This window comes from Varroa jacobsoni, unplaced genomic scaffold (genome assembly GCF_002532875.2).
Source record: "Varroa jacobsoni isolate VJ856 unplaced genomic scaffold, vjacob_1.0 scaffold_782, whole genome shotgun sequence".
NCBI classification, from domain to species: domain Eukaryota; kingdom Metazoa; phylum Arthropoda; class Arachnida; order Mesostigmata; family Varroidae; genus Varroa; species Varroa jacobsoni.
In genome coordinates this window covers 119,977-140,145 of record NW_019213684.1, presented here as the reverse complement: position 1 = coordinate 140,145, position 20,169 = coordinate 119,977, and the positions used below count along the sequence as shown (strand labels likewise).

The following is a 20,169-nucleotide window of genomic DNA, read 5'->3' as shown; positions in this document are numbered from 1 at the left end:
AGGACTTTACGTGTGTTTACATTGTAACCCCAAATTTACTATAGAGCTCCTGTAGTCAATGTCTCCTATGCAAGTTTTTTGGTATAAACATTGCTTACTGAATAATATGTTTCAATTAAGCTGCCAACATTTGTTATTAACGGAGTAAGCATTCTGAAACATGTAAGGTTCTAAGCGACGTTTTCGAAATTGTGACATACTCGTAAACAGTGTGAAGGAAATGCGTACGCAAGATAGAATTCTGATGCCATTGGTTATAGTAACTCCATCAAATATAATTCGTCTTGACATACAATTGCGCTTTGACAAGCCGGCTTTCAACGAATCTGCTTTTCCGCATAGAATTTAAAGAGAAATTTATATAGATACATAAATGTGTATAAAGCACGCTCTGCATTTTAGGAGACGGGAGCATCTTTGCCAATCTTTATACGCAACTGAACTTAGAAACATTTTTAAATTATATTGGTGCGAAATATAATAGCGTATTATGAATACGAAGCGTAATGAGATTCGTGATAGGTATACGTAACTGCAAATTAACTTTTTAACCAGCGAGATGAGTATGTTTATTGCTTATAGAAAGATATCGGTGAGGATTGGCTGATCTTCTCATACATTTCAGCTAGCAAAGGAGGCAGAGCAGGTATAAATGTATAAAATGTAAAAGCAGCGTATATCGACCACCCTAAGTGTGTGCTAGTGCATACATATTCAAACGAAATGAGTACATGGATATTCGATTTATCAGGTTAAGATAAAAAGTTGTTAACTAGGCGTGTCTTAGTAAATTTGGGTTATCACACGTGCATGTGTATTTATAGCATTCAATGCTTATAGATGCCGTCAAGACGGTTCTTTAGAGTCCAACGGATTCCCCAGTGCCAAAGTATAACACTTGAGAGCCAATTATCGTAGCCCAGAGTCCTTTGTCTGCGGGGACCAGGATAACTTGTGCATTCTTCTAGTTCGAGCGTCAAAAGGTAGCAAAGAAACGTTTAGTGTTGTAAACAATCAAATCGCGTAACCTGTTTAAGGTTTAAAGACAAACTCACAGTAACGGGTACCTGATCTAACTCAACATATGCAAAAATTCGGGTGACTCATGGTATTCCTGTTTAAATGGATGCATCATGTATGTACTACCTAAAAAGAATCATACACAGATACCTTTTAATATTAGGCAAACTATATCTTTAGTTCATGAACATTATCATGGACAAACGTTCAAGTTTGCATGATACTTAAATATCCTGCTATCATATTGTCAGACACTCAATATTAAACTACAATCGACCCCTACAAAAAAATCTTACCTTTCCACAGCTCGGGTTTTCCTCGTGAGAGCTCATTGTTTACCCATCTCTATGTTAATACATGTGACATCTACTGTAATGTGTTTTCATATTCCCACCTTACTATTACCTAACCGTGAGATTTACCTAGCTTTGAGTCATCTCCAGACCTACTTTAGGAACACAGATAGTACGTAAAGCCCAGCTATTGAGTATATTGAAAACCTGGTCCGCTGCTCAGATCGGTAGCAGCACCCAGTTTATCGTCCTAGTACTACTAACTCATTGACTAACTCACTGTGTCAAAAGGTTTCGCCGTGCTCAGCAATGTACACTAAGCTCTCTACTTTTAGCATATGCATGGGAAAAACGTGTTTAACGTTGCTAGACTGTAGTGTGACTTCGCGACAGTCGACAGTAGCCGCAATCGGAGAACAAAGATATTGCCGTTTGATGTAAGCCAGTTGAGTACTGCCAGGTACACGTCAGTGTGCTAGCTATTGAAAGAGGTTTACACTATTAGTAAGCTGTGTCTGGTTCTAGCAATAGCAGGACATGCCATGCTGCACTCGCACCCTGTCCGTGCCACAACCTCGTCGTTCTGCGGCCACCTAACTCGATACCCGATGCTGTCCTCGCCCGCAGCCTGTCGCTGCTAGGCGCTAACTGCCAACGACGGTAGTCCTAGCTCGGCAGAGAAATCTTAGATAAAAATTTTACGAAGGTTCCTTCACTGCTAGCAAGCAAACTCACGTAGCCTACACGCCTGGACCGGACGCCGACCGGAACCCAAGAGAAGAAATCTCCCTCTTGTCGCCGATATTGCACGGCAAAGACAGAGTCAACCACACAGACTCAGACAAGGCTGACTCAAGCACACGCATACAGAGATACATAGATTTTATGTAGTCCTGCAGCGTTATCCTCAAGCGTGGCTCGAGTGATGCACCAAAAAGCGACAATACCTGTGCTCCGAAGGATACTGAGGATATTATTGTATACAGTACGCTACCTTCTGTAGTGTATATCAATTGAGAAAATCAAGTTCGTCAAAATAGGGCATGATTATTACCGCTAGCGTTAAACGATGAGCTGCTGCCTCAAGCGTTCAGAATCGAAGGTCAACAAAGTAGCAGGGAAAAACGCTTAACGTAAGTAGAAGGATTACTACCCGCTAAGTTACAAAGAGTTCATCGGTGTGGACCAATTTTTACCGCGCCTTTTATATTCCTATCAACAGCACAACGTTGGACCAGGTGGCGAAGTTTCACATGCCGGCATGAAGAGCTGAAGTGCCATGAAACTTCTGTTGTGGGCTGTGGTCCTCATATCTCCCTGGGAAACGGGTTGGTTTCCGCCAATATCGGAGAAATTCACCATTGAACAACGTTTTCTACCAAATGAATACTTGGAATCGTCTCCGGGAAGGTGTGGAAGTCGATTGGGAGTTTCAGGGGACACAGGTGAAAATAAACGCCCCAAACTCCATTGGACAATGGGCGCATTGGGCAGTGTCGGCGATAGCTCGTCGCCTTCAGATGTGGATCCCACTCATCAAGATTTGGGAACTGATCAGCAGGATCTTTTGGCCGGATTCATAGAACATAAAGAGTTACGCCTTCGCGACGAGCGTATTAAGGCTAAAGTGTGCTTAGGTGATGGCGAACAAGACTTATGCGCGACGAGTATACCGGAGATTCACAGGTAAGCGAAACACTGAGACAAACGGATTAAGTCCTCGAATGCTGGTACAGACAGTAGATTTTCCTTCACCCATGCTACAGTTTTAAAATTGCAAACTCGAAACTTTGTTTACTGCCAATGCCAATCGATTAGATAGGAGCTTTTTAAAGCATATATTCGTTAGCGGCTATTACTACAGGTAATTGAAGTTTTATTCTTATTGTAATTATTACATGAAAAAAAACGTTAATAAATAGAAGAATGAGCCTGCATGCAACCTATTAGAAAATGAATGATGTCGTCCCCGATTTTTGTGTTGGGCTATATCAGACCTTTGATCGTTTGCAGACCATCCTTCTGTATTTAACAAAGTCTATCAAGCTTAGCAAAATAAGGTTAGCTAAAATGTAAGGTATAAGCATTATCTTATAGTTGACCCTAAAGAAAAAGACACATCGAAATATAAATTTTAAACGGCAACACAGTTTCAGTAAAACAGTTGCGATAAATCTTGAAAGAATGAATGAGCTCGAAAACATAGGCGTTTGTTCGATGTAGGTTGGTTTGTATCTGTGATGTAGGAATTTCCACCTTGATCAGGGACAGCTTCTCAGAACTTTCTTTCGACTTTTTAACGCTTGCAATACATTATAGGCTAACAGTTCCTATTATCTTTATATATATTAACCTATAATTAAAAGTGTGAAGATGCGTGCACGCAGTGAGCTGTGTGAATATCTAGTGTAATTCAGTCAGATTATGTCAGGCAAGCAGCACGAGTGCTGTTGGCTGTTCACTGGTTTAAGTTAGCTACCGAATACCTGTGGGTCAGCTAGCTTTGTGGTCGAGCTGATTTTGGCTTCAACCCACAGTGGCTCTGCTAGATCCGTCAATATTCTTTGCATTTACTACCGTTACACAGCAAACATGTTCTTGTGTTGGCATAACGCCATTGTTAAATGTTAGAAGTCACAACTTTTGTGGAGGGAAAACCATATTTTCAATTACTTAGTATCTAGTTGGTAGAAATTTACGTGCTCCTAGGTCACATCTTTTATTCTTTCGTGGTAATCCCTTAGTACTGTCTAGGAAAAACGTAATAATATAATAATCCGTAAATATCTGCTTTCGATAAGCTGAATACGTTACCAAAAATCAAATAGAATATGCAGTTCTCATAATAAATTTATGGAATTTGTGTTAAACTATTTGAGGGTTTTTTGAAAATTATGCAACAAACGTCACTCCTTTTAAAAAAATCTTTGAACGTGATGATGTTTCTCTTCCATCATAAATACTGTTATAGTTTTTAAGGCATTTTTTTCCATTGGTTATAGAAGAGTTATGTTTGTGTATCCTGTTTCACTGTAACATGTTTCGAAGTTGATAACCATCGTACCACAAGCACTACTTTTTTAGAGGTATTGACACCGTAAACTTCTTGCAAAGGAAGACGAATTCTATTACCTTATGGGAACATTTTATTTTTCCAAAAAAAAAAATTAAAACAGGATTTTATAGGATTTTATAGTAAGGTATCAATTGTATCCAAAGAAGATCCCTGTGCAGTAATATTTTCGCATCTTCCTGCTTTAGGGAACGCTGCAAATGCGATTACGCATGTGGCGAATACGATGACTGCTGCATAGACAATCGGGGCGTGACATCTGTTGATCGAAAATGGACATGTTATGAACGTGGTGGTTTCTACGTCATTCGAGCCTGCCCAAACTCATGGCCAAACGACCAGGTATGCTAAAAGTGGCACATATGTAATAAAACCAGTAATGTTGTGCCTGGATTTCTCACCCATTTTTTTTTATTTAATAATTTTCGTATATTGAGAAGTCAGATTCATACAGGTGTTCAGAAGTCTCTTACGGTCACGCCGGAATATTCGGGTCACGACAGAACTGACAACTAAAATACGTATTCCATTATTTACAATAACTGTATAAAAATTAATATTGTGATATGCGTTTTATTATTCTTTTATTCTATAATTTTAGGTCCGACACCGATGCGAGGAGGATCCAGACAAGCTTGATATGACTGTTTCCTACCTCACTCAGCTGCCAGTCCTTGAGCAAAAGTCTGGTTTCATGTTCTGGAACGTGTTTTGTGCTATCTGCAATCGGAAAACAGACCTTATCCGACCATGGGGTCGTTCTCGGCTAGTTTGCACTAATGAAGGTAAATTAATGATAACGGATCGACTCGAACAGTATCACATTTGCTACTGTGGTTTTTTAGCGTCGTTTCTTGGTATATACTTTTCTTTCATCAACTTGAGAGTTGTAGGAGGAGACCTAAAGCGATGTGATCTATCTGTGTATAACAATTTATTATCAAGCATAGCATTAACAAAAGCTAATGTTTATATAGCAAGTAAAATAGTATACATAGACTTTATCGCCGTAACATATTACCCAGTTATAAATACGAGTCATTGCTTCGCGCTTGGGTATCAAATCTATTACTCTCTTTTAAAACTTGCACTTGTATATATATGCTTTTCAGGATTATATAACCGAACTGGATTCGAAGATCGTTTTCGTCCAGGCGAACATATTGTTAAGTTTGATGCTGAGGTTGTACAACAACTTGTCGAAGTTGGCAATCTTACGTATAACGTTAACACGGAAGAGTTTACCCTGCACAACGGAAAGTTCCACCACGACTGTATTCTCGATATTCCTGAATTTCGGGATATAGACTTTATAAAAACCAACGTGCTCAGGTTAGTTATAACCACAGAAAATATTAATGAAATAAAGTACCGTATTTCACTGGTTCTAATGTTAAATGTATACATGAGGATTTCAATAACGCCTGTAAATGTACTCTTGACAAGCTACTAAGCCATAAGCGACACATTCAATGTTCAGTTTGACATTTAGCAATCGTTCGAAATTCTATTGACTTTAAGTATATCAATTTGGAGCAACTGTTGCCTATATTAATATATGAAATACTATCCAAAAATCAATGAACGTACAGGTACCTCTAATGAGCCCACGATCTCTATTTACATTTCAGGAAGTGCATTGAATCTATCACCGTTTGCCAGAAGACCTTTTTCTCTAAGGAAGACCAAGATCTTGCCTACAAGTGCACGTCGTACACATCTTACGTTCATGACAAGATCACTGCACGTAACTACAAAAATTATCACTGCGCACTTTGCGATGGCGTTAAATTATGGAATATCCGTTGTGGCGCGTATAGCAACACACAAAACTGGAATGTCTTCATGGTGACGCGGACGGCATGGCGCAAGACCATTAGCGTGGACCTTTGGCCATGGCATCATGAGCGAAAGGGCAAGTACGTTGGTAAATGTGCTCAAAATATGCTATACGACGATCTTCTCCAAGTGTGCGTCTACATTGGTTGTCCTGAGCAATACGTATGGGTAGAGGAAGAACAACGGTGTCTCAACATCTTGGACACACTACCAGACCCGTATAGCAATGTTAACCTGACCATGGCTTGTATCACCCAGAAAATTCCCTACGAGTGGATATCAGAGTTGCGTCACAAGGAAATCAGACTCAACCACACCGGTAAGATTCTCAAGCCAAGCGAATATTACATGACCCGATCCGATAATGGTTCGGTTGATTATATATACTACTGTGAACCAGAGTGGCTATCGTTTGAGCTGCAGACGCGTGACAAGTTCATATTTAACGCCCTTAACTACCTTAGCATCATCGGATTATTCTGCGTGATCGTTCTCCACTTAGTTGTTTACGAGCTGCGCAGTAGTCAATGGGGAAAAAACATTCAATGGCTTGCTATCTCTTCACTCTGTGCGAACATAACGTTTGCTTGCGCGCTTCACAAAAAGCCGTTTGCAAGCGATTGCTATACAACGGGTCTCGCTATGATTTTCTTCCATTTGGCAATGTACTTCTGGGCTTCATCTGCCATTTTGGACTCGTATCGAGCCCTATTTAACAAATTACCAAAAAAGCGTCGCGGCGCGGGTCCCAGCACAAAAAAGTTCAGTATGTTCTCATGGGGTCTGCCTTTAGTGTTTATGACTATGTCGTCGACAAGCGACAAGTGGGGTGCTGAGTTCGGTATCGGAGCCCGAGTAGGGAAACCACTTTGTTTCATTTCTACGGGAATTGCGTTCGCGCTGTTCTTCTACGGCCCATTAATTCTTGTTGGTCTGGCAGACTTGCTTGGATTTGTATTGTGCCTTAAACGAATTTTGTGCCGACCGCGACCGCCCGTTCGAATTCACGTGCATGGCCGTAGCCAAAGTTCCGATGGCGTATCTCATACGAATCGTAACCACCTCTATACAATAGCCGGCTTCCTTATTTTAAGCTTCTCTACGTGGACATCCGTGTTCTTAGCTGTCGACATGCAGATCAAGGAGGGCTGGATTGCATTCAGTATCCTTTACGGATGTCAGGGCTTATGGCTGACAGCTCGTACAGCGTTAAATCCAACCGGATTTTGGTTGTTTTTCGATGAAGTGACCCATCGCGACCCGCGACACAGGGCTATGCGTTCAGCTGGCGTTCTCGTAAACTCAGCTAAGGATCTTCCAGCGCTCACGATGCCTGAAGACCGCTCGCACCGAGAACCTACTCCATGCCCGCTTACCCCAAAATTTTCCACAGAGTTGTCTCGTAAAAATCTCTTTCTACAAGCACCGAGCGCTCCGGGACAGTCTCGTCGTCCTAGCGCCGTCGTCCCTGAATTTAATCACAACCCCGCCCCGCCAATGAACCCCAACAATCATCGTTATGGACCGCCAGTGACAAATCTTATTCCCGCAACACCGCTACCGAAACACATGGACCGGCCAAAGTTTCCTCATGAACGACGCGTTTCGAGCGCTGTTATCAAGCCGATCCACATGAACGTGCCGCAGAGTGCCTTAACTCCAATACTTCCTCCTTTGATAACGCCAACTCCGCCTGATTCTGCCGCAAATACGATACACCGTCAGTAATTGTATTGCTGCTGCTGCTATGTCAAGTCACTAAATGATGCACAGCATTGTGAAGAATCGTGTTATGAGGAGTTCACTTGTATGATCAATAATAATAGCGTAAATACGCGCATAAAGTGCGGATGCACGATCCCCGAGCCTAAATATCCGCGCTTCAATTACACAAATGATAAACTTCAGATAATTTTATTTCAATTACAACATTTACGTTCTGTTGCGCTCGCGACATTATATGTTATCCAAGTAAGCTTGATGAGGGCAAGCTTGTAACTATGTGAATGGTTATTTTTTAAATAAGAGAATGTAAACCGGCGCAATTGCTGTTTCTCATATTTACCGATACGATTCCTACGCAGCACATATCAGTAAGGAAGAAACAATGCGACTCTGTTTAGAGAAATCGGTCGAACTTGTTGTGTCTATATTCGAAGCTGTACTTGAGTTAAATTTACTATTCAATGAAGTACGAATAGTATAATAATCGAAACTCATCTAACAGTAACTGCTGACCTAAATAACCAAAAGGTTATTCTGTACATAATCTGTATTTACTTCTCCAGGCACCTATGTAAAGATAGATCTGTTGTTTTCTTGCAAAATCGCAATTCATGAAATAATTCCCTAAAAATGTTGGAATTGCATTCTATTCTACATTCGTATTGCATAATAAACGTTATACAGGTGTATTATAAATTGACGCCGTCTCTGTCTCCGATTTAATGAATAACATATTAAGCATGTATCAAAAAGCGACAATTTGTATAGCAAGGCAGCTAATATCAACTAGGTCTACATAGGTTTTCAAAAAGGTAAACAGTTTTCTTAGAATATGACACCTCGCAGGATTACTCACGGGATTATGTGCACGTGCGTAAGCGATAACGTATAAATCATTCACCTTGGAATAATGTACTCAGACAATAATAAAAGGAAAGAAGAAATCAAGATTAAGAGTGTAATTGAAGCTATATCCTTCTTGCTACACGTCTAAACCTATTCATTCCCGAAAAAATACTTTCAAATAGTTTTGGAGTTCAAAAAGTCGTCCAACGCTGTTTTAAAAGCTCATAAAACAATGCGAACTATTATCAGAATAATATCTATACAGTCATGCAAGATGTGTCGGATTTGCATGCTGTAAATCACATCCATGATCCACCATCGTTCACTAATTATATACAAAAAAATCCAGCTCACTACCCTGCTATACTTCTCTGAAAATAATGTAAGCATAACGCACCTTCTAAAGTATACGAAATTAACGAATTACTTCAGCATTCTGCTGAGCATAGGACAAGAAGTCAATAGCTTGCTTGCCATATTTTCAGCTTGCTTTTTTAGCGATAAAGCCCACTGAGATTTAGAAGTGTTACTTGACATTACTTTATTTTGAAAATAATATATATACATTATTTTTTTGAACCATGCGTATATATTACATGAGAACTTCTTGCCCTCTCCAGATGTCTTTCTCAGCCCTACGCTGCAAGAAAGTCCTGCATGTAAACTAATACATGTATTGCCATATATGCTGAGCTGATGACTTAGCTGCGAATTAGCAATTCAAAGATTTTTAACTACAGCAGCACGAAGGGCTGTGATAACTTTTTCCGGTTCTGGGCTTCGGGTGACTGCTGTACCGCTTACAATCATGTTGGCGCCCGCGCGAGCGCAGGCATCAATCGTCGAAAGGCCCACTCCGCCATCTACTTCAATATCCAATGTCGGGTAATGCTTTCGAATGTATTCAACCTAAAGACAATAACATGAATAATAATATGCAGAACAATGACAGAAATAACTTTGTAAAAGCTTTTTTTTTTAGTCAACCTTAAAGTGTAAAAGTTTTCCGCTAATATTTTGTCAGATTAATATATATATGTACATATGTGTGTGTGTGTATTAAAGAAGCATAGATCGCCTTCGAACATAGAATAAATTTCTCAAAATTATTGCACTCATATTGCAATGTTAGGGCAGCTATTGTTCTCTGTTAAAAATATATGCTAAATAGAAAAATTAGACATTGAGCTTCTTTATTCTTTGGATAATTCATATATTCCAAAAAGAAATATATAAAAAGTTAAAACCGCGTACCTTTGGCATCATGTCGGGCATAAAGCTCTGTCCTCCAAACCCTGGCTCGACAGTCATAATAAGCGCCATGTCAACCTTATCGAGTACATAATCCATCTCCTTCACGATTGTGCCTGGTTTAATAGCGACACCCACCTAATTAAGTAAAAACGGGCGCAAACGCACGTCAGGCGCAGATAAACATTCTAAAGGACAAACGATATGCCACGCTCAGAATTTCGGCTTGACCGCGTATACAAGAATACGTACCACATCGTTTACCAATTCAGATACGAAGCATATTGAAATAATGAAAAGTTGCGAGCTTCTTCTCACTCCATGTGCTAACCTTCATCCCAGCCTCGCGAATGGCTCGGATGAGTCCAAGTGCGTCATTCGTAGCCTCTAAGTGAAATGTATATTGATCTGCTCCTGCGTCAGCCATAGAAGTAACCCACTGCTCAGGTTTCGCTACCATCATGTGCATGTCGAAAAACGCCTGATAAGTTAAGCAAATGATATGAGTAACAGCAGTCAACGTCATATATATTTTTTACAGAAGGGAAAGGCTGTCATTTCATAATGAGTTGATAGCTTCGATTTCAACGATATGGCTCGAAAATCGACCTTAGGAACTTTGCCACGAAGACACTTGACAACTGGGTGGCCGAAGGTGAGATTGGGTACAAAGTGGCCATCCATGACATCGAGGTGAAGATAGTCGGCTCCGTATGACAAAAGTCGTTGGCACTCCTCCGCTAAGTTAGAAAGGTCCACATTGAGGATCGATGGACCGATCTTACACACGACATTTCCACAGGCCGACATTACGAATCTGCAGCAAACGCCATTGTATTACATGTCGAGTAGCTATATTAATAAAAACTAAAAAAATCAGTGAAACGTAGATAAGCGTGTCTATCCATCAATGGACGCAGCGATTGGGTCCTAATTAAGGGATAGGTCACATATTGTGGTTAAATTCATCTGGACAAAATCTTGGCGCCTAATAACAAAGACAATAACAATACCAGATAACAAAATTTAATAAGAAATAGATTACAAATATGTCTTAAATAATCTATATATTTGAGAAAACAAATATATTTATACATTATCATGATTAGGTAGGTACTTATTTTCATCTGTGTTTATTATTAGCTTATCTTCACGCAGTGCTGTGAACCCCTTCATCACAAATCAAAGGAATTCGACTGAATGACTTGCACTACAGAACGTCATCTGTTTAAGAGATACTCTTTACCAAAATGATCTTCCTCCTAATATTAAATAAATTTTGATATCCAAAATTACTGTTACTTAAGATTGCAACTCCTCAAATCGTTTCCGAATGTATGTTTTAGCTACTTTGACGCGAAGTTTTTGTTGCAATTTTGTCTAAATTCATACAGTCATATATACTAGTGCAGTAGCAAACTGACATAGTATTTCTATTAGCAAAGTTCGACTTTCCGAAAGCGTACGTTCACAGAAATCCAATACACCTTTAGTTAAATTAGTCTCTTCATAGGAAATAATGCTTTCTCAAAGCGTAGAAATAACACAAAAGCTTCATATTCTTACATCAACGTTGTTAGCTAACACAGCGTCTCATTATTGCTTCGTTTGTCCATGATCACTGAAAACATCCAAAAGGATTGCCTATTCTAGAATGATTTCTACTTTGTCTACGTTGCCTGTATTTTTTAATACACTGACCTTTTTGACATTTGCTTTGTTGGTAATCATAAGAAAGTTTATCACCCAAAACTGATAATAAAATTTATGATTAATAAATGCTACTGTGCACTCCATCAAGTTATGTGTGTTACATATAATGATGATAATATATAAGGATAAGAGTGGTGTTTAATTAAATGAATACAGATATGCTAACTTCTGGGACAAAATTGTGTCCAAAATATGCCACAGAACGGATTTTCCCAGAATAGTAAGTAAAATCCACAATTCTTTGCAGAACTATAGGTTAGCAACAAGGATTACTGTACACGACAATGCCTATTCTACCGCATTACCCATGATTTTCATTGCAATCTGTTTACATCAAAGTAAATAATAACAGTGGCGCATATCGAGTCCCGCTGCGTAGAAGTATTGAAGAAAAGAGAGACAGACATGATCAGAAGATATTTGCGAATTCTTTAAGATATTAACTGCTGTAACAGGCTTTACGCTTCATAGACTAGAGTAAAATACTACACGGACTTCCAATGACCTTTGAGCGGCTAGAACACACAATTGACGCCGAATACGGGGCAAAATTTGTTTTCTTTTGTCGATAGGATCACTACACAATCTCTAGGCCATTCCGAATTGCAATTTGAAAAATTGCGCGTATTTCAGACTGCAGTACACATTCAAGTGAAGGAGCACCAGGAAGTCTGCGTCGTCTGCGATGAGGTGGCCTCGCTGGCGTAATAGAAGGGGTATAAACAAATAACAGAAGTCTAGCGATTTTCGAACGTCGCGAAGCCCAAAAGTGTGGGGGCCCAAAAAAGTGAACTTGTTTTTAACCATACGCGCGACAAGTATATACATACTACTTCAAATTTTGTTTGTGCTGCGTCAAGATGCTTTGGTTTCGCTCAATAGTGTTGGTTCGTCAAGGCGTGGCAGCACGTGCCTACGCAAATCTAGCTGGAGGTAAATAACCAGAACTTTTTGTAAAGCCTACGCACCCTATTATATGCTCACTCAAATGTAACAGTAATCCGACGTATTTAATTATTTACTTTTCATAAATGAAATGCATCGTTTAAAAACTTGACAGTAACTAGTACATCATGAGCGGCAATTTTTAAAATCCTACTGTAGTTAGTAAAATCTTGATCATGTGCAAGCTCAATATTGTTGATAAATCATCATTTATTTACGTTCGTTTTCTCTCGGTGCGGGTACTTAGGTGCAACAGTATCTACAATAAAAAAACAGAAAATTCGCCTTATTCATCATCGTTCTTAAATGTGGATTAGCTCACGAAAATATAGGAAAAGGGAATATGTTGATTCCGCTTCTCGCTTTGCTATTTGTACATTCTATATCCTTAACAACTACAACGCCATTGATCTGTATCATTATTTAATCAAAGGTACTGCACTGTTCTAGGAACACCGACAATTCCAGCTTCAACGGAGACAGACGAACGGGTGAAATCACAGACAAAAACGTTCGGCGAAGCAATCCATAGACTTAGCGAAGTGTCAGCTGTGCCTGTGAAGCCTCCAGTTTCGTTTGCTAGTCTACTTCGAAATTCGCAGCTTATAAAGTTGGGAGACCCTGTTGGAAAAGTCGTTGTCGGCAAGATATTTCATTGCGTAGCGAATGACCTATATATAGATTTTGGAGGAAAATTTCATGCCGTTTGTAAGCGGCCAGCCATAGATCAGCAGTAAGTAAAATCTTATTAACAATAATGACGTCAAATCATCGTGAGTATGGGTTTTAGATGTGCCAAGTTACCACCGTCAGAACAAATTGATTTCGGAACCAATATGTCTTATTTAGCCGCACCACGGATTCCCAGTGCTTCGTCATTGTTAAATTTGTTCAGGTGATAATACAAAAAGGCTTCGAAGGAGAAATATTTTCTGCTCAATTGAATATTTTTGCTGGGGCTTGCAAACTGCTTTATAACTAAAATTTTCATCAACTTCAAAAAATTAACTCGTTCCATTTCTTGTTTGCACTAAATAGTCGGTTGTAGACCATTAGAAAAAATTCGCGTGTTTCTATTTAGCTTAGGTATTTATACTGTATTTTATTATTTATGAAGTCACTCTACCTATTACTGAATTCTTCAGTCATGAGTAATTAATATTTTCACAGTCGGCTTTACGTTGTTTTTTTAAGATTGCTGCAGATGATCAACTTGATCTTTTAAATATATAGTTAACACAAATGCTACATCGCACTGAAATATTATAATAATATTAGTATCATTGCTTCATCAAAAAAGGATCTTCATTGTGATTAAAATACCTTGTCATGCAACAGTTCAAAAAAATTCTTTAGACCATCCGATGTTATTTCTATTTTGTTAGTACACAAGATGATCTGAGTTCAGGATTATTACAAATTACTTAGTCACATATGGAAAATGTAATTTTCCGTATGTTATTTTCTGCTTAGACATATATGAACATTTTGCGCATTCTTGATTGATTCCATAAAACACTTTGAAATTTTTGCTGTATCCACATATATGAAAAGAGACTTTCAGCAACTCTTTATAATCTTTTGGTAATATTAACTAAATATGAGCGCGCTGGTTAAGACGAAAAGTTTTAGCGTTTTAAATATGTTTATAACAGTTCCAATATTATTCATACGTTATAAGTACTCTTTTTTTACCTAACACTTACATTTGTTCCTGAATTTCAGACGCTACATGCAGGGTTCATATGTGCTAGTTCGACTTCAAGACCTTGAGCTGTCGTCACAGTTTTTAGGTGCCGATCGAGATCTCACTCTTCTTGAAGCGGACGCCACCCTTTTAGGCTACGCTGATGCGCCATGCGCTCATGACGTAGCGTGTAAATCATTTCCGGAAAAATTTGGACTTGTTGGTTAATTAATCAATGGTTTTAGCAGCAATAAATAATAATTAGAAAAGTAGATAAAAAAAATGGTGCACTTATAACGGTTGTTTACTGTAGACATTTTACACTATTATAATGTCGATACCAAAAAGTGATAACAAATAAAAAAATGGCTTGTTTGCTTGAAAGTGAATTGAGCTGACGTAGTGCATCTCTGGGTCATTGATTATGGATAGATTTGCTTATGAACTCGAGTTAACGAAAACGCATAAAAGATATATCTTTATTTTATCATTAAATTATTAAAGATCGTTAGCCACTCTGCTTTCATTAGAAAGAAGTGTCGGCGTACTGAGCTCATATGACCACGAATTATATCTATTTTATCCATAACCTAATTCAATCGTCGTACTGTTTAGCAAATATTATTATGAAAGACATAGATCAATACAACAAGAACAAAAAAAACCCTTATTTCTATTGAACAACATTTGTTTTACGATATAAATTATAAAAATAATAAGTATAGTTTGTGTGGCTGCATCAGTCGCATGAACGCGAAGTCTAGTTAATTGTTGAATTGTATGTGAAGATTAGTTTCATAGTCCCTCCTCAATAACGCTTTGCATAGGGTTTTTCATTTAAAATGGATGCAACATTTCAAACAATTTCCAATGAATTTAATTTGAGCAAGTTTGAATACTCTTTATTCGTTTTTGTCTTTTTTACAATACTTCATTCGTTCATACGAATAGAATGTTGCCTATGGGTACATCAGAATACAAAGTTGTATGTTAGACCATTTAGCTCGTTCACGGAAATTTTCGATTTTATCCCTTCAAATTTTGCTAGGAAAATTTCTAAATTAAACCTGCGTCCAATCACGACTGCTCAGAAGAGTGCATTAGTAGTAGATACAAAAAAATTATTCGCAAAATCATATTTATTGTGTTTATCACGCAGATTTAAAACTCACCAGGTTTAAAATTTTAACTGTTTAAGTATCTTGCTTGGTTCGATCATTGAACTATTTCCTTGTCTACCAGGCATGCGACATAAACTACAATACAGGTATGTCATTGTAAATACATCACCGGGCTTGAACCTTCACATGAACACGTCCTTTCATATATACATTTTTCCCGGTGATCCCTATTGCCCCCCATTTGGAAGCTAAAGCATTTTGAGCTCTTCGGAAAAGATTCTTGGTTTATTAGGAATTTGTTATTTTTAAGTCGTTTATTACCTGCTTCACGTTTCAATAATCCATATAGCATTAGAATATTTTACAAGTAAACATCCATATACCTGACATGGTGTAGCTTAAACTGTCGCCTAGAAACAGAACAAGATGGCGGGAAATAGTTCACATGGGATGTGGTACCGTTTGTCTATTTTTTACCCCATACGATTGAAAGCGCTACAAGAGTGATTTCTTGTTTTAATATTTTCAGAATTACAATATTAGCGGTGAATGTTGGGTCGCAATACTTTTTTTTTACTAATCAAGGATAGGGTACGCTCAGTCCGGCTAGGTTTTAATTTCGAATTATAACTGGATTAAGTAACTATAAAATAACTAACACCAGTTATCACAATTTGAGCGTTTCAATTACGGTAGGAATATGTGTGTGTGCAAAAAGCGTCAATAGATCAGAGTTAAACTAGAGTTCTGTTTCCATTTGTTGGATCTGATAAAAGTCTATCTATCTTTCTTTAAGGTTTGTGTAAATACCTTGATCACCCTTTTTTCTAATCAAAGGCTCCGGTATGAGGCGTGAGATTAGAAAATCTTCAATAGAGACGACAACAACTCTACGTATTGATATGATTCGCATACTGGCAAAACTAGATTAGCAGAACTTCCTTGTATCAAGCAGAATAACCGATCTAGCTTTATCATACTTGTTAAATTTTGTTAATAACTTCATACATACACGCATACACGTTTTTTTGAAACAATATACCGGTCCTGATGATAGAATCTAACCATTGCATTACTGACAAATGCCGGGTCATCATAGATTAGTTTCAACTATATCGAAAATTTGTTTTATCGTAAATACGAATCAAGAAAGAGCTCTCCACGGACAACGACGTCTAATGTTTTTCAACTTCAAGTTCTTACGCACTCGAAAAACAGAGTGTTGCTGATACTTATCAATTTTCTTTGTTTGGTATTTATTTGGGCCTCTCTAAGGCATGTTTTTATAAATATAATGATATTTCTAATCAAACCATAAGCGCTAACTTTATTCCAATTTATTTGGTTGAATTTGTTGTTTGTTGAATTGTTCTAGTTATCAACGATCTTAGTTATACTAGATATTGTTCTAGCTTTATTTGATTGGTCCTAAATATAATAGAACATCGGTGTAAGAAAATAATAATTTTCCATAAAAAAATAACAGAAAAAATGTTGACTAGAGGTCAATTTCAAAAAAGTCTTAGTGTACTTTTAAGTAGTTTTGCGAATTTTAGGCAGAGCATTAACTTGATTCACATAAATTAAACGTGTGTAAATACCATTTGATTAATTACATCTAAGCTAGTTGAGTATTTTGGTTTATTAGTAACTAGTCGATAAACATGCATATTTTTCCTATTTTCGTTCGCCAGTAAATGCTATCCTAGTATAGTAATCTGCATATTCCTTGCATATGTTAAAAAATATGCAAGAAAAAATAGAGTACTCGAATATAGACTTTATAATAAAAGAAATACAATGTCGGGATAAGAAATGGCAGTAACCCCATCAGGGCTAACTGTAGTGAAATCCCTCGGTAACTATGACAACCGTATAATGTTATCGAGCCGATCCGAATCGCACCAGAACCGCCATCTTTTAGTGGTGTGTCTCTCTTGAGTTTTACAGGAGTTGAGCTGAGCTGTTCGCAACTTTTTCTTGCCTTTTTATTAAATGAATAGCCGTTTGTGGATTCTTTCATAAACGTATTTAAATGTATGTATTAAAGAACTCAGAAAGTATTAGAAAAAATCCAAATTAAGATATTTAGTATGGACTAGAACCTAACGACACCGCTGTACCGCCGGGGGCCGTGGCGAGCCTCTGTAATCCTGCTTCTGGGAGGCTGGTGCGTGGGATGTTCACGGGCTGGGGTTTCCCTCCGTTGATTGTCCATGTCGATCGGGTGTCCGCACTAAGCTCGGCGTCCACATGGCCGCTCCTCGGGGAACCGGGAGCGTCCAGGTCGGCTGATGAGGGGCGAATCGGCTCAGGGCGGAAACGCAACAGGCAAAAGTCCCCGCGCTGTGCAGTAGTGGGATCGCACCCGTGAATGGGCGTCCTCGGTAGGCCCAGCCTACTGGTTGGACCACACACCCTACCCTTTTTGCTCCTCTTCTTAGTGATAAATATTAAATTTTCCAATTTAACATTTATAATAGAAGATCTATTTGGCCACATCTATGATGTAAATTACTTAAGAGCACCTTGATAGCTCGCCTGCCTGGCGTAGTGAACGCTACGAACGCATAGGATATGTGTAATGACTCTTTTGTTTCTTTCGCTCTGTCTTCGCACCTGGGTGCAATATAACTTTCTCTATAACTTGAAATATTGAGAAGCTGAACACTGCAAAAAATTTTACACTAAATAGTTAAGTATATCACATTTACCTAGATATTAGGTATTTAGGCAGAAACTTCCCATCTCTTCAAAAAGGATAGAGTGATCGATAGGCTCTCTCAACGGTAAACATTTTTTACGCATTGTAAGTGTAACACTGTTTAGCTTTAGCGATTTTCTAGTCATTTTCTTAACACTGAAGGAGACATATTTTAGGTTAAAAAGCATGACACTAGGGAATGTTGAGCGAACTTTGCTTAAAATCTCTCTATATCTTCAAGGTTAAAATAGTTGCTATCCACCTAAACCATTTTACAGACATGCGCATTGCTATTTGAATACATGCATAGGTACAGAAAAAAGAGAAATAAATTGTTCCGACGAATAAGTTCAAAAATACTAAGCTTTTGGTTTTTTTTAACTTAGTTGCGACACTTTTTGAACATTTTCGATCGAAATTGAAAAAAAAGACTCTTCTATGTCTAATAAAAGAGTTTATTAGATTTAACTGTGCTGGAACAATGTGTGGATCTAAATTGACTCTAGGGAGTATGTTCAGAAAATCTTGTGTGTTTAGCTTCTGCGCTCAGAGGACGTATTAAGACGGAATCAATAGCAAGTTTGGGGATTTTAGCATTACATATATGTATACAATAACCATTTATATTTTTTGAGCAGTTTCTGATCATTTTCCACTAATATTCCACTCAGATGTTCGAACTGAGCTTAGTACCACTATTTTTTTTATAGTGAACGTTTAACTACAGCCTGTATCTCTAGTGCCAGGTTTGGCGTGTACTATTACTACTGTTATTTTACAAAGTTATGTTATATGTGACCAAAACTATTGTTGATGAGCAGACGTTGTGTAGCATTGTTTTAAATGAAATCCAATGAAAAAGTGAAACGTTTTTTACATCTCCGGGTCTTTGATGTATACATCTTACGCATGATTAGTCCTACTATTAAAATAATCATTTAGTCAAAAACCAAGATTTTTTCCATTCATTTAATTCATCAAAATTTACAGGATTTGTCTTACTTCTTGATAGTTCCACTCTTCAACAACTGAATCAAAATACTAACTGTTATACATTTACATATATACAACAGTATAACAGGTATATACAGACCCGTTTGGTCTCACAACTACATTGTGTACGGCATTTGCGATTCGAAATAAGAGAGTCAAATATAGGAACGTAACTTACATTTTGATTCAGCTCATCGAGAGCTTTCAATCAGTATTAAGTAATACTGAATCTCATATAAGTGAAACAGGCACTATATTTGAATATATTTGAAATATCCATTTTAGGTGTAGTAAAACGTATTGCATTTTTAATGAATATACCGGTATCAAGCAGAATGGTACTTTGCTCTATTTGATATGTTTCTGATATGTTGGTATTTCATTAATAAAATCTATCGGAACTATCCAAAATGCCTTTGGAACAGATTTTCATTCTATTGCACATGGGGAAAGGCAACGTCGTTATTCAGGCTTTCCGCACTTGAAATACCTCTTTTATGTAGAGGGACATGAATTGTTTTTTTATTTGGCTCGTCAGTCTACCGATTCGAAGCAAAAAATCTCCTCTATACGCGAATATTTTATTGTTTTTTTTATCAGAACTAGTTTTAGTTGTATCAAAAGGCGGCTCACACCAACATTTATAAGTTTTTTACGGACACATATAAAAGATTCCAAACAAAGAGAACCTGAAAAAGGCGATTTTAGAAAGAGATCCTTAGTCGGAAGATGCCACCAAAAACAAAAAATAATTTAATAATGTCAAAATTTGTTAACACCCAAAAACTACTATTAAAGTAATTTTATTTCCCTGATTCACCTAATCTACGTGGAAAAGTAAACAATAATTTAATCGTACACCTACACCTTTACAGTTATTAAATTGCAATCAATTTGAAATTCTGTAGTTGTTCTATTGCAGTCCCAATTCCATTTTCCCGACTCAGTGGATCTTTTGA

At 37.8% G+C, this 20,169-nt stretch overlaps 3 protein-coding genes and 1 non-coding gene across 9 annotated transcripts; 3 read left to right on the top strand and 1 right to left on the bottom strand.

Moving 5' to 3' along the window:
- The first annotated feature begins 1,802 nt into the window (after positions 1–1,802).
- On the top strand, positions 1,803–8,912 carry LOC111263681 (uncharacterized). 2 transcript variants are annotated; one of them, XM_022839009.2, is made up of 6 exons: positions 1,803–2,446; positions 2,536–2,999; positions 4,575–4,728; positions 4,988–5,171; positions 5,499–5,718; positions 6,018–8,912. In XM_022839009.2, the coding sequence occupies exons 2-6, from the start codon at positions 2,593–2,595 to the stop codon at positions 7,951–7,953; spliced, it is 2,901 nt and encodes a 966-aa protein (XP_022694744.1). In that variant the 5' UTR covers positions 1,803–2,446; positions 2,536–2,592; the 3' UTR covers positions 7,954–8,912. The 2 variants fall into 2 exon arrangements, with proteins under 2 accessions (XP_022694744.1, XP_022694745.1); XM_022839010.2 differs by having other exon boundaries at positions 1,803–2,999.
- Positions 8,913–9,307: 395 nt separating this feature from the next.
- On the bottom strand, positions 9,308–12,407 carry Rpe (ribulose-phosphate 3-epimerase). Of its 5 annotated transcripts, none has more exons than XM_086969756.1 (6): positions 12,266–12,376; positions 11,614–11,668; positions 10,657–10,864; positions 10,379–10,528; positions 10,051–10,185; positions 9,308–9,705 (listed from the first exon to the last, which is right to left on the bottom strand). In XM_086969756.1, exons 3-6 carry the CDS (start codon positions 10,855–10,857, stop codon positions 9,517–9,519), a joined length of 675 nt encoding a protein of 224 aa, XP_086825882.1. In that variant the 5' UTR covers positions 10,858–10,864; positions 11,614–11,668; positions 12,266–12,376; the 3' UTR covers positions 9,308–9,516. The 5 variants fall into 5 exon arrangements, with proteins under 5 accessions (XP_086825882.1, XP_022694750.1, XP_022694749.1 ...); XM_022839015.2 differs by lacking the exon at positions 12,266–12,376 and adding an exon at positions 11,927–12,042; XM_022839014.2 differs by lacking the exon at positions 11,614–11,668 and having other exon boundaries at positions 12,266–12,407.
- A 77-nt stretch (positions 12,408–12,484) lies between these two features.
- mRpS28 (mitochondrial ribosomal protein S28) lies at positions 12,485–14,799 on the top strand. Its single transcript, XM_022839017.2, has 3 exons — positions 12,485–12,693; positions 13,156–13,438; positions 14,431–14,799. Exons 1-3 carry the CDS (start codon positions 12,621–12,623, stop codon positions 14,618–14,620), a joined length of 546 nt encoding a protein of 181 aa, XP_022694752.1. The 5' UTR covers positions 12,485–12,620; the 3' UTR covers positions 14,621–14,799.
- A 2,838-nt stretch (positions 14,800–17,637) lies between these two features.
- On the top strand, positions 17,638–17,934 carry LOC147753048 (signal recognition particle RNA). The gene has a single exon (XR_015312414.1).
- Positions 17,935–20,169: the final 2,235 nt, after the last annotated feature.

Bases quoted from the DNA above. Each gene is read 5' to 3' on its own strand.
- LOC111263681 (XM_022839009.2), top strand. From the start codon at position 2,593: ATGAAACTTCTGTTGTGGGCTGTGGTCCTCATATCTCCCTGGGAAACG. The intron at 4,729-4,987 runs GTATGCTAAAAG...CTATAATTTTAG, and splicing joins ACTCATGGCCAAACGACCAG to GTCCGACACCGATGCGAGGA. The intron at 5,719-6,017 runs GTTAGTTATAAC...TTTACATTTCAG, and splicing joins ATAAAAACCAACGTGCTCAG to GAAGTGCATTGAATCTATCA.
- Rpe (XM_022839013.1), bottom strand. The intron at 10,529-10,656 runs GTCGATTTTCGA...TTAACTTATCAG, and splicing joins TTCGTGGCAAAGTTCCTAAG to GCGTTTTTCGACATGCACAT. The intron at 10,186-10,378 runs GTTAGCACATGG...TTACTTAATTAG, and splicing joins TTCGCGAGGCTGGGATGAAG to GTGGGTGTCGCTATTAAACC.
- mRpS28 (XM_022839017.2), top strand. From the start codon at position 12,621: ATGCTTTGGTTTCGCTCAATAGTGTTGGTTCGTCAAGGCGTGGCAGCA. The intron at 12,694-13,155 runs GTAAATAACCAG...GCACTGTTCTAG, and splicing joins CTACGCAAATCTAGCTGGAG to GAACACCGACAATTCCAGCT. The intron at 13,439-14,430 runs GTAAGTAAAATC...CCTGAATTTCAG, and splicing joins CGGCCAGCCATAGATCAGCA to ACGCTACATGCAGGGTTCAT.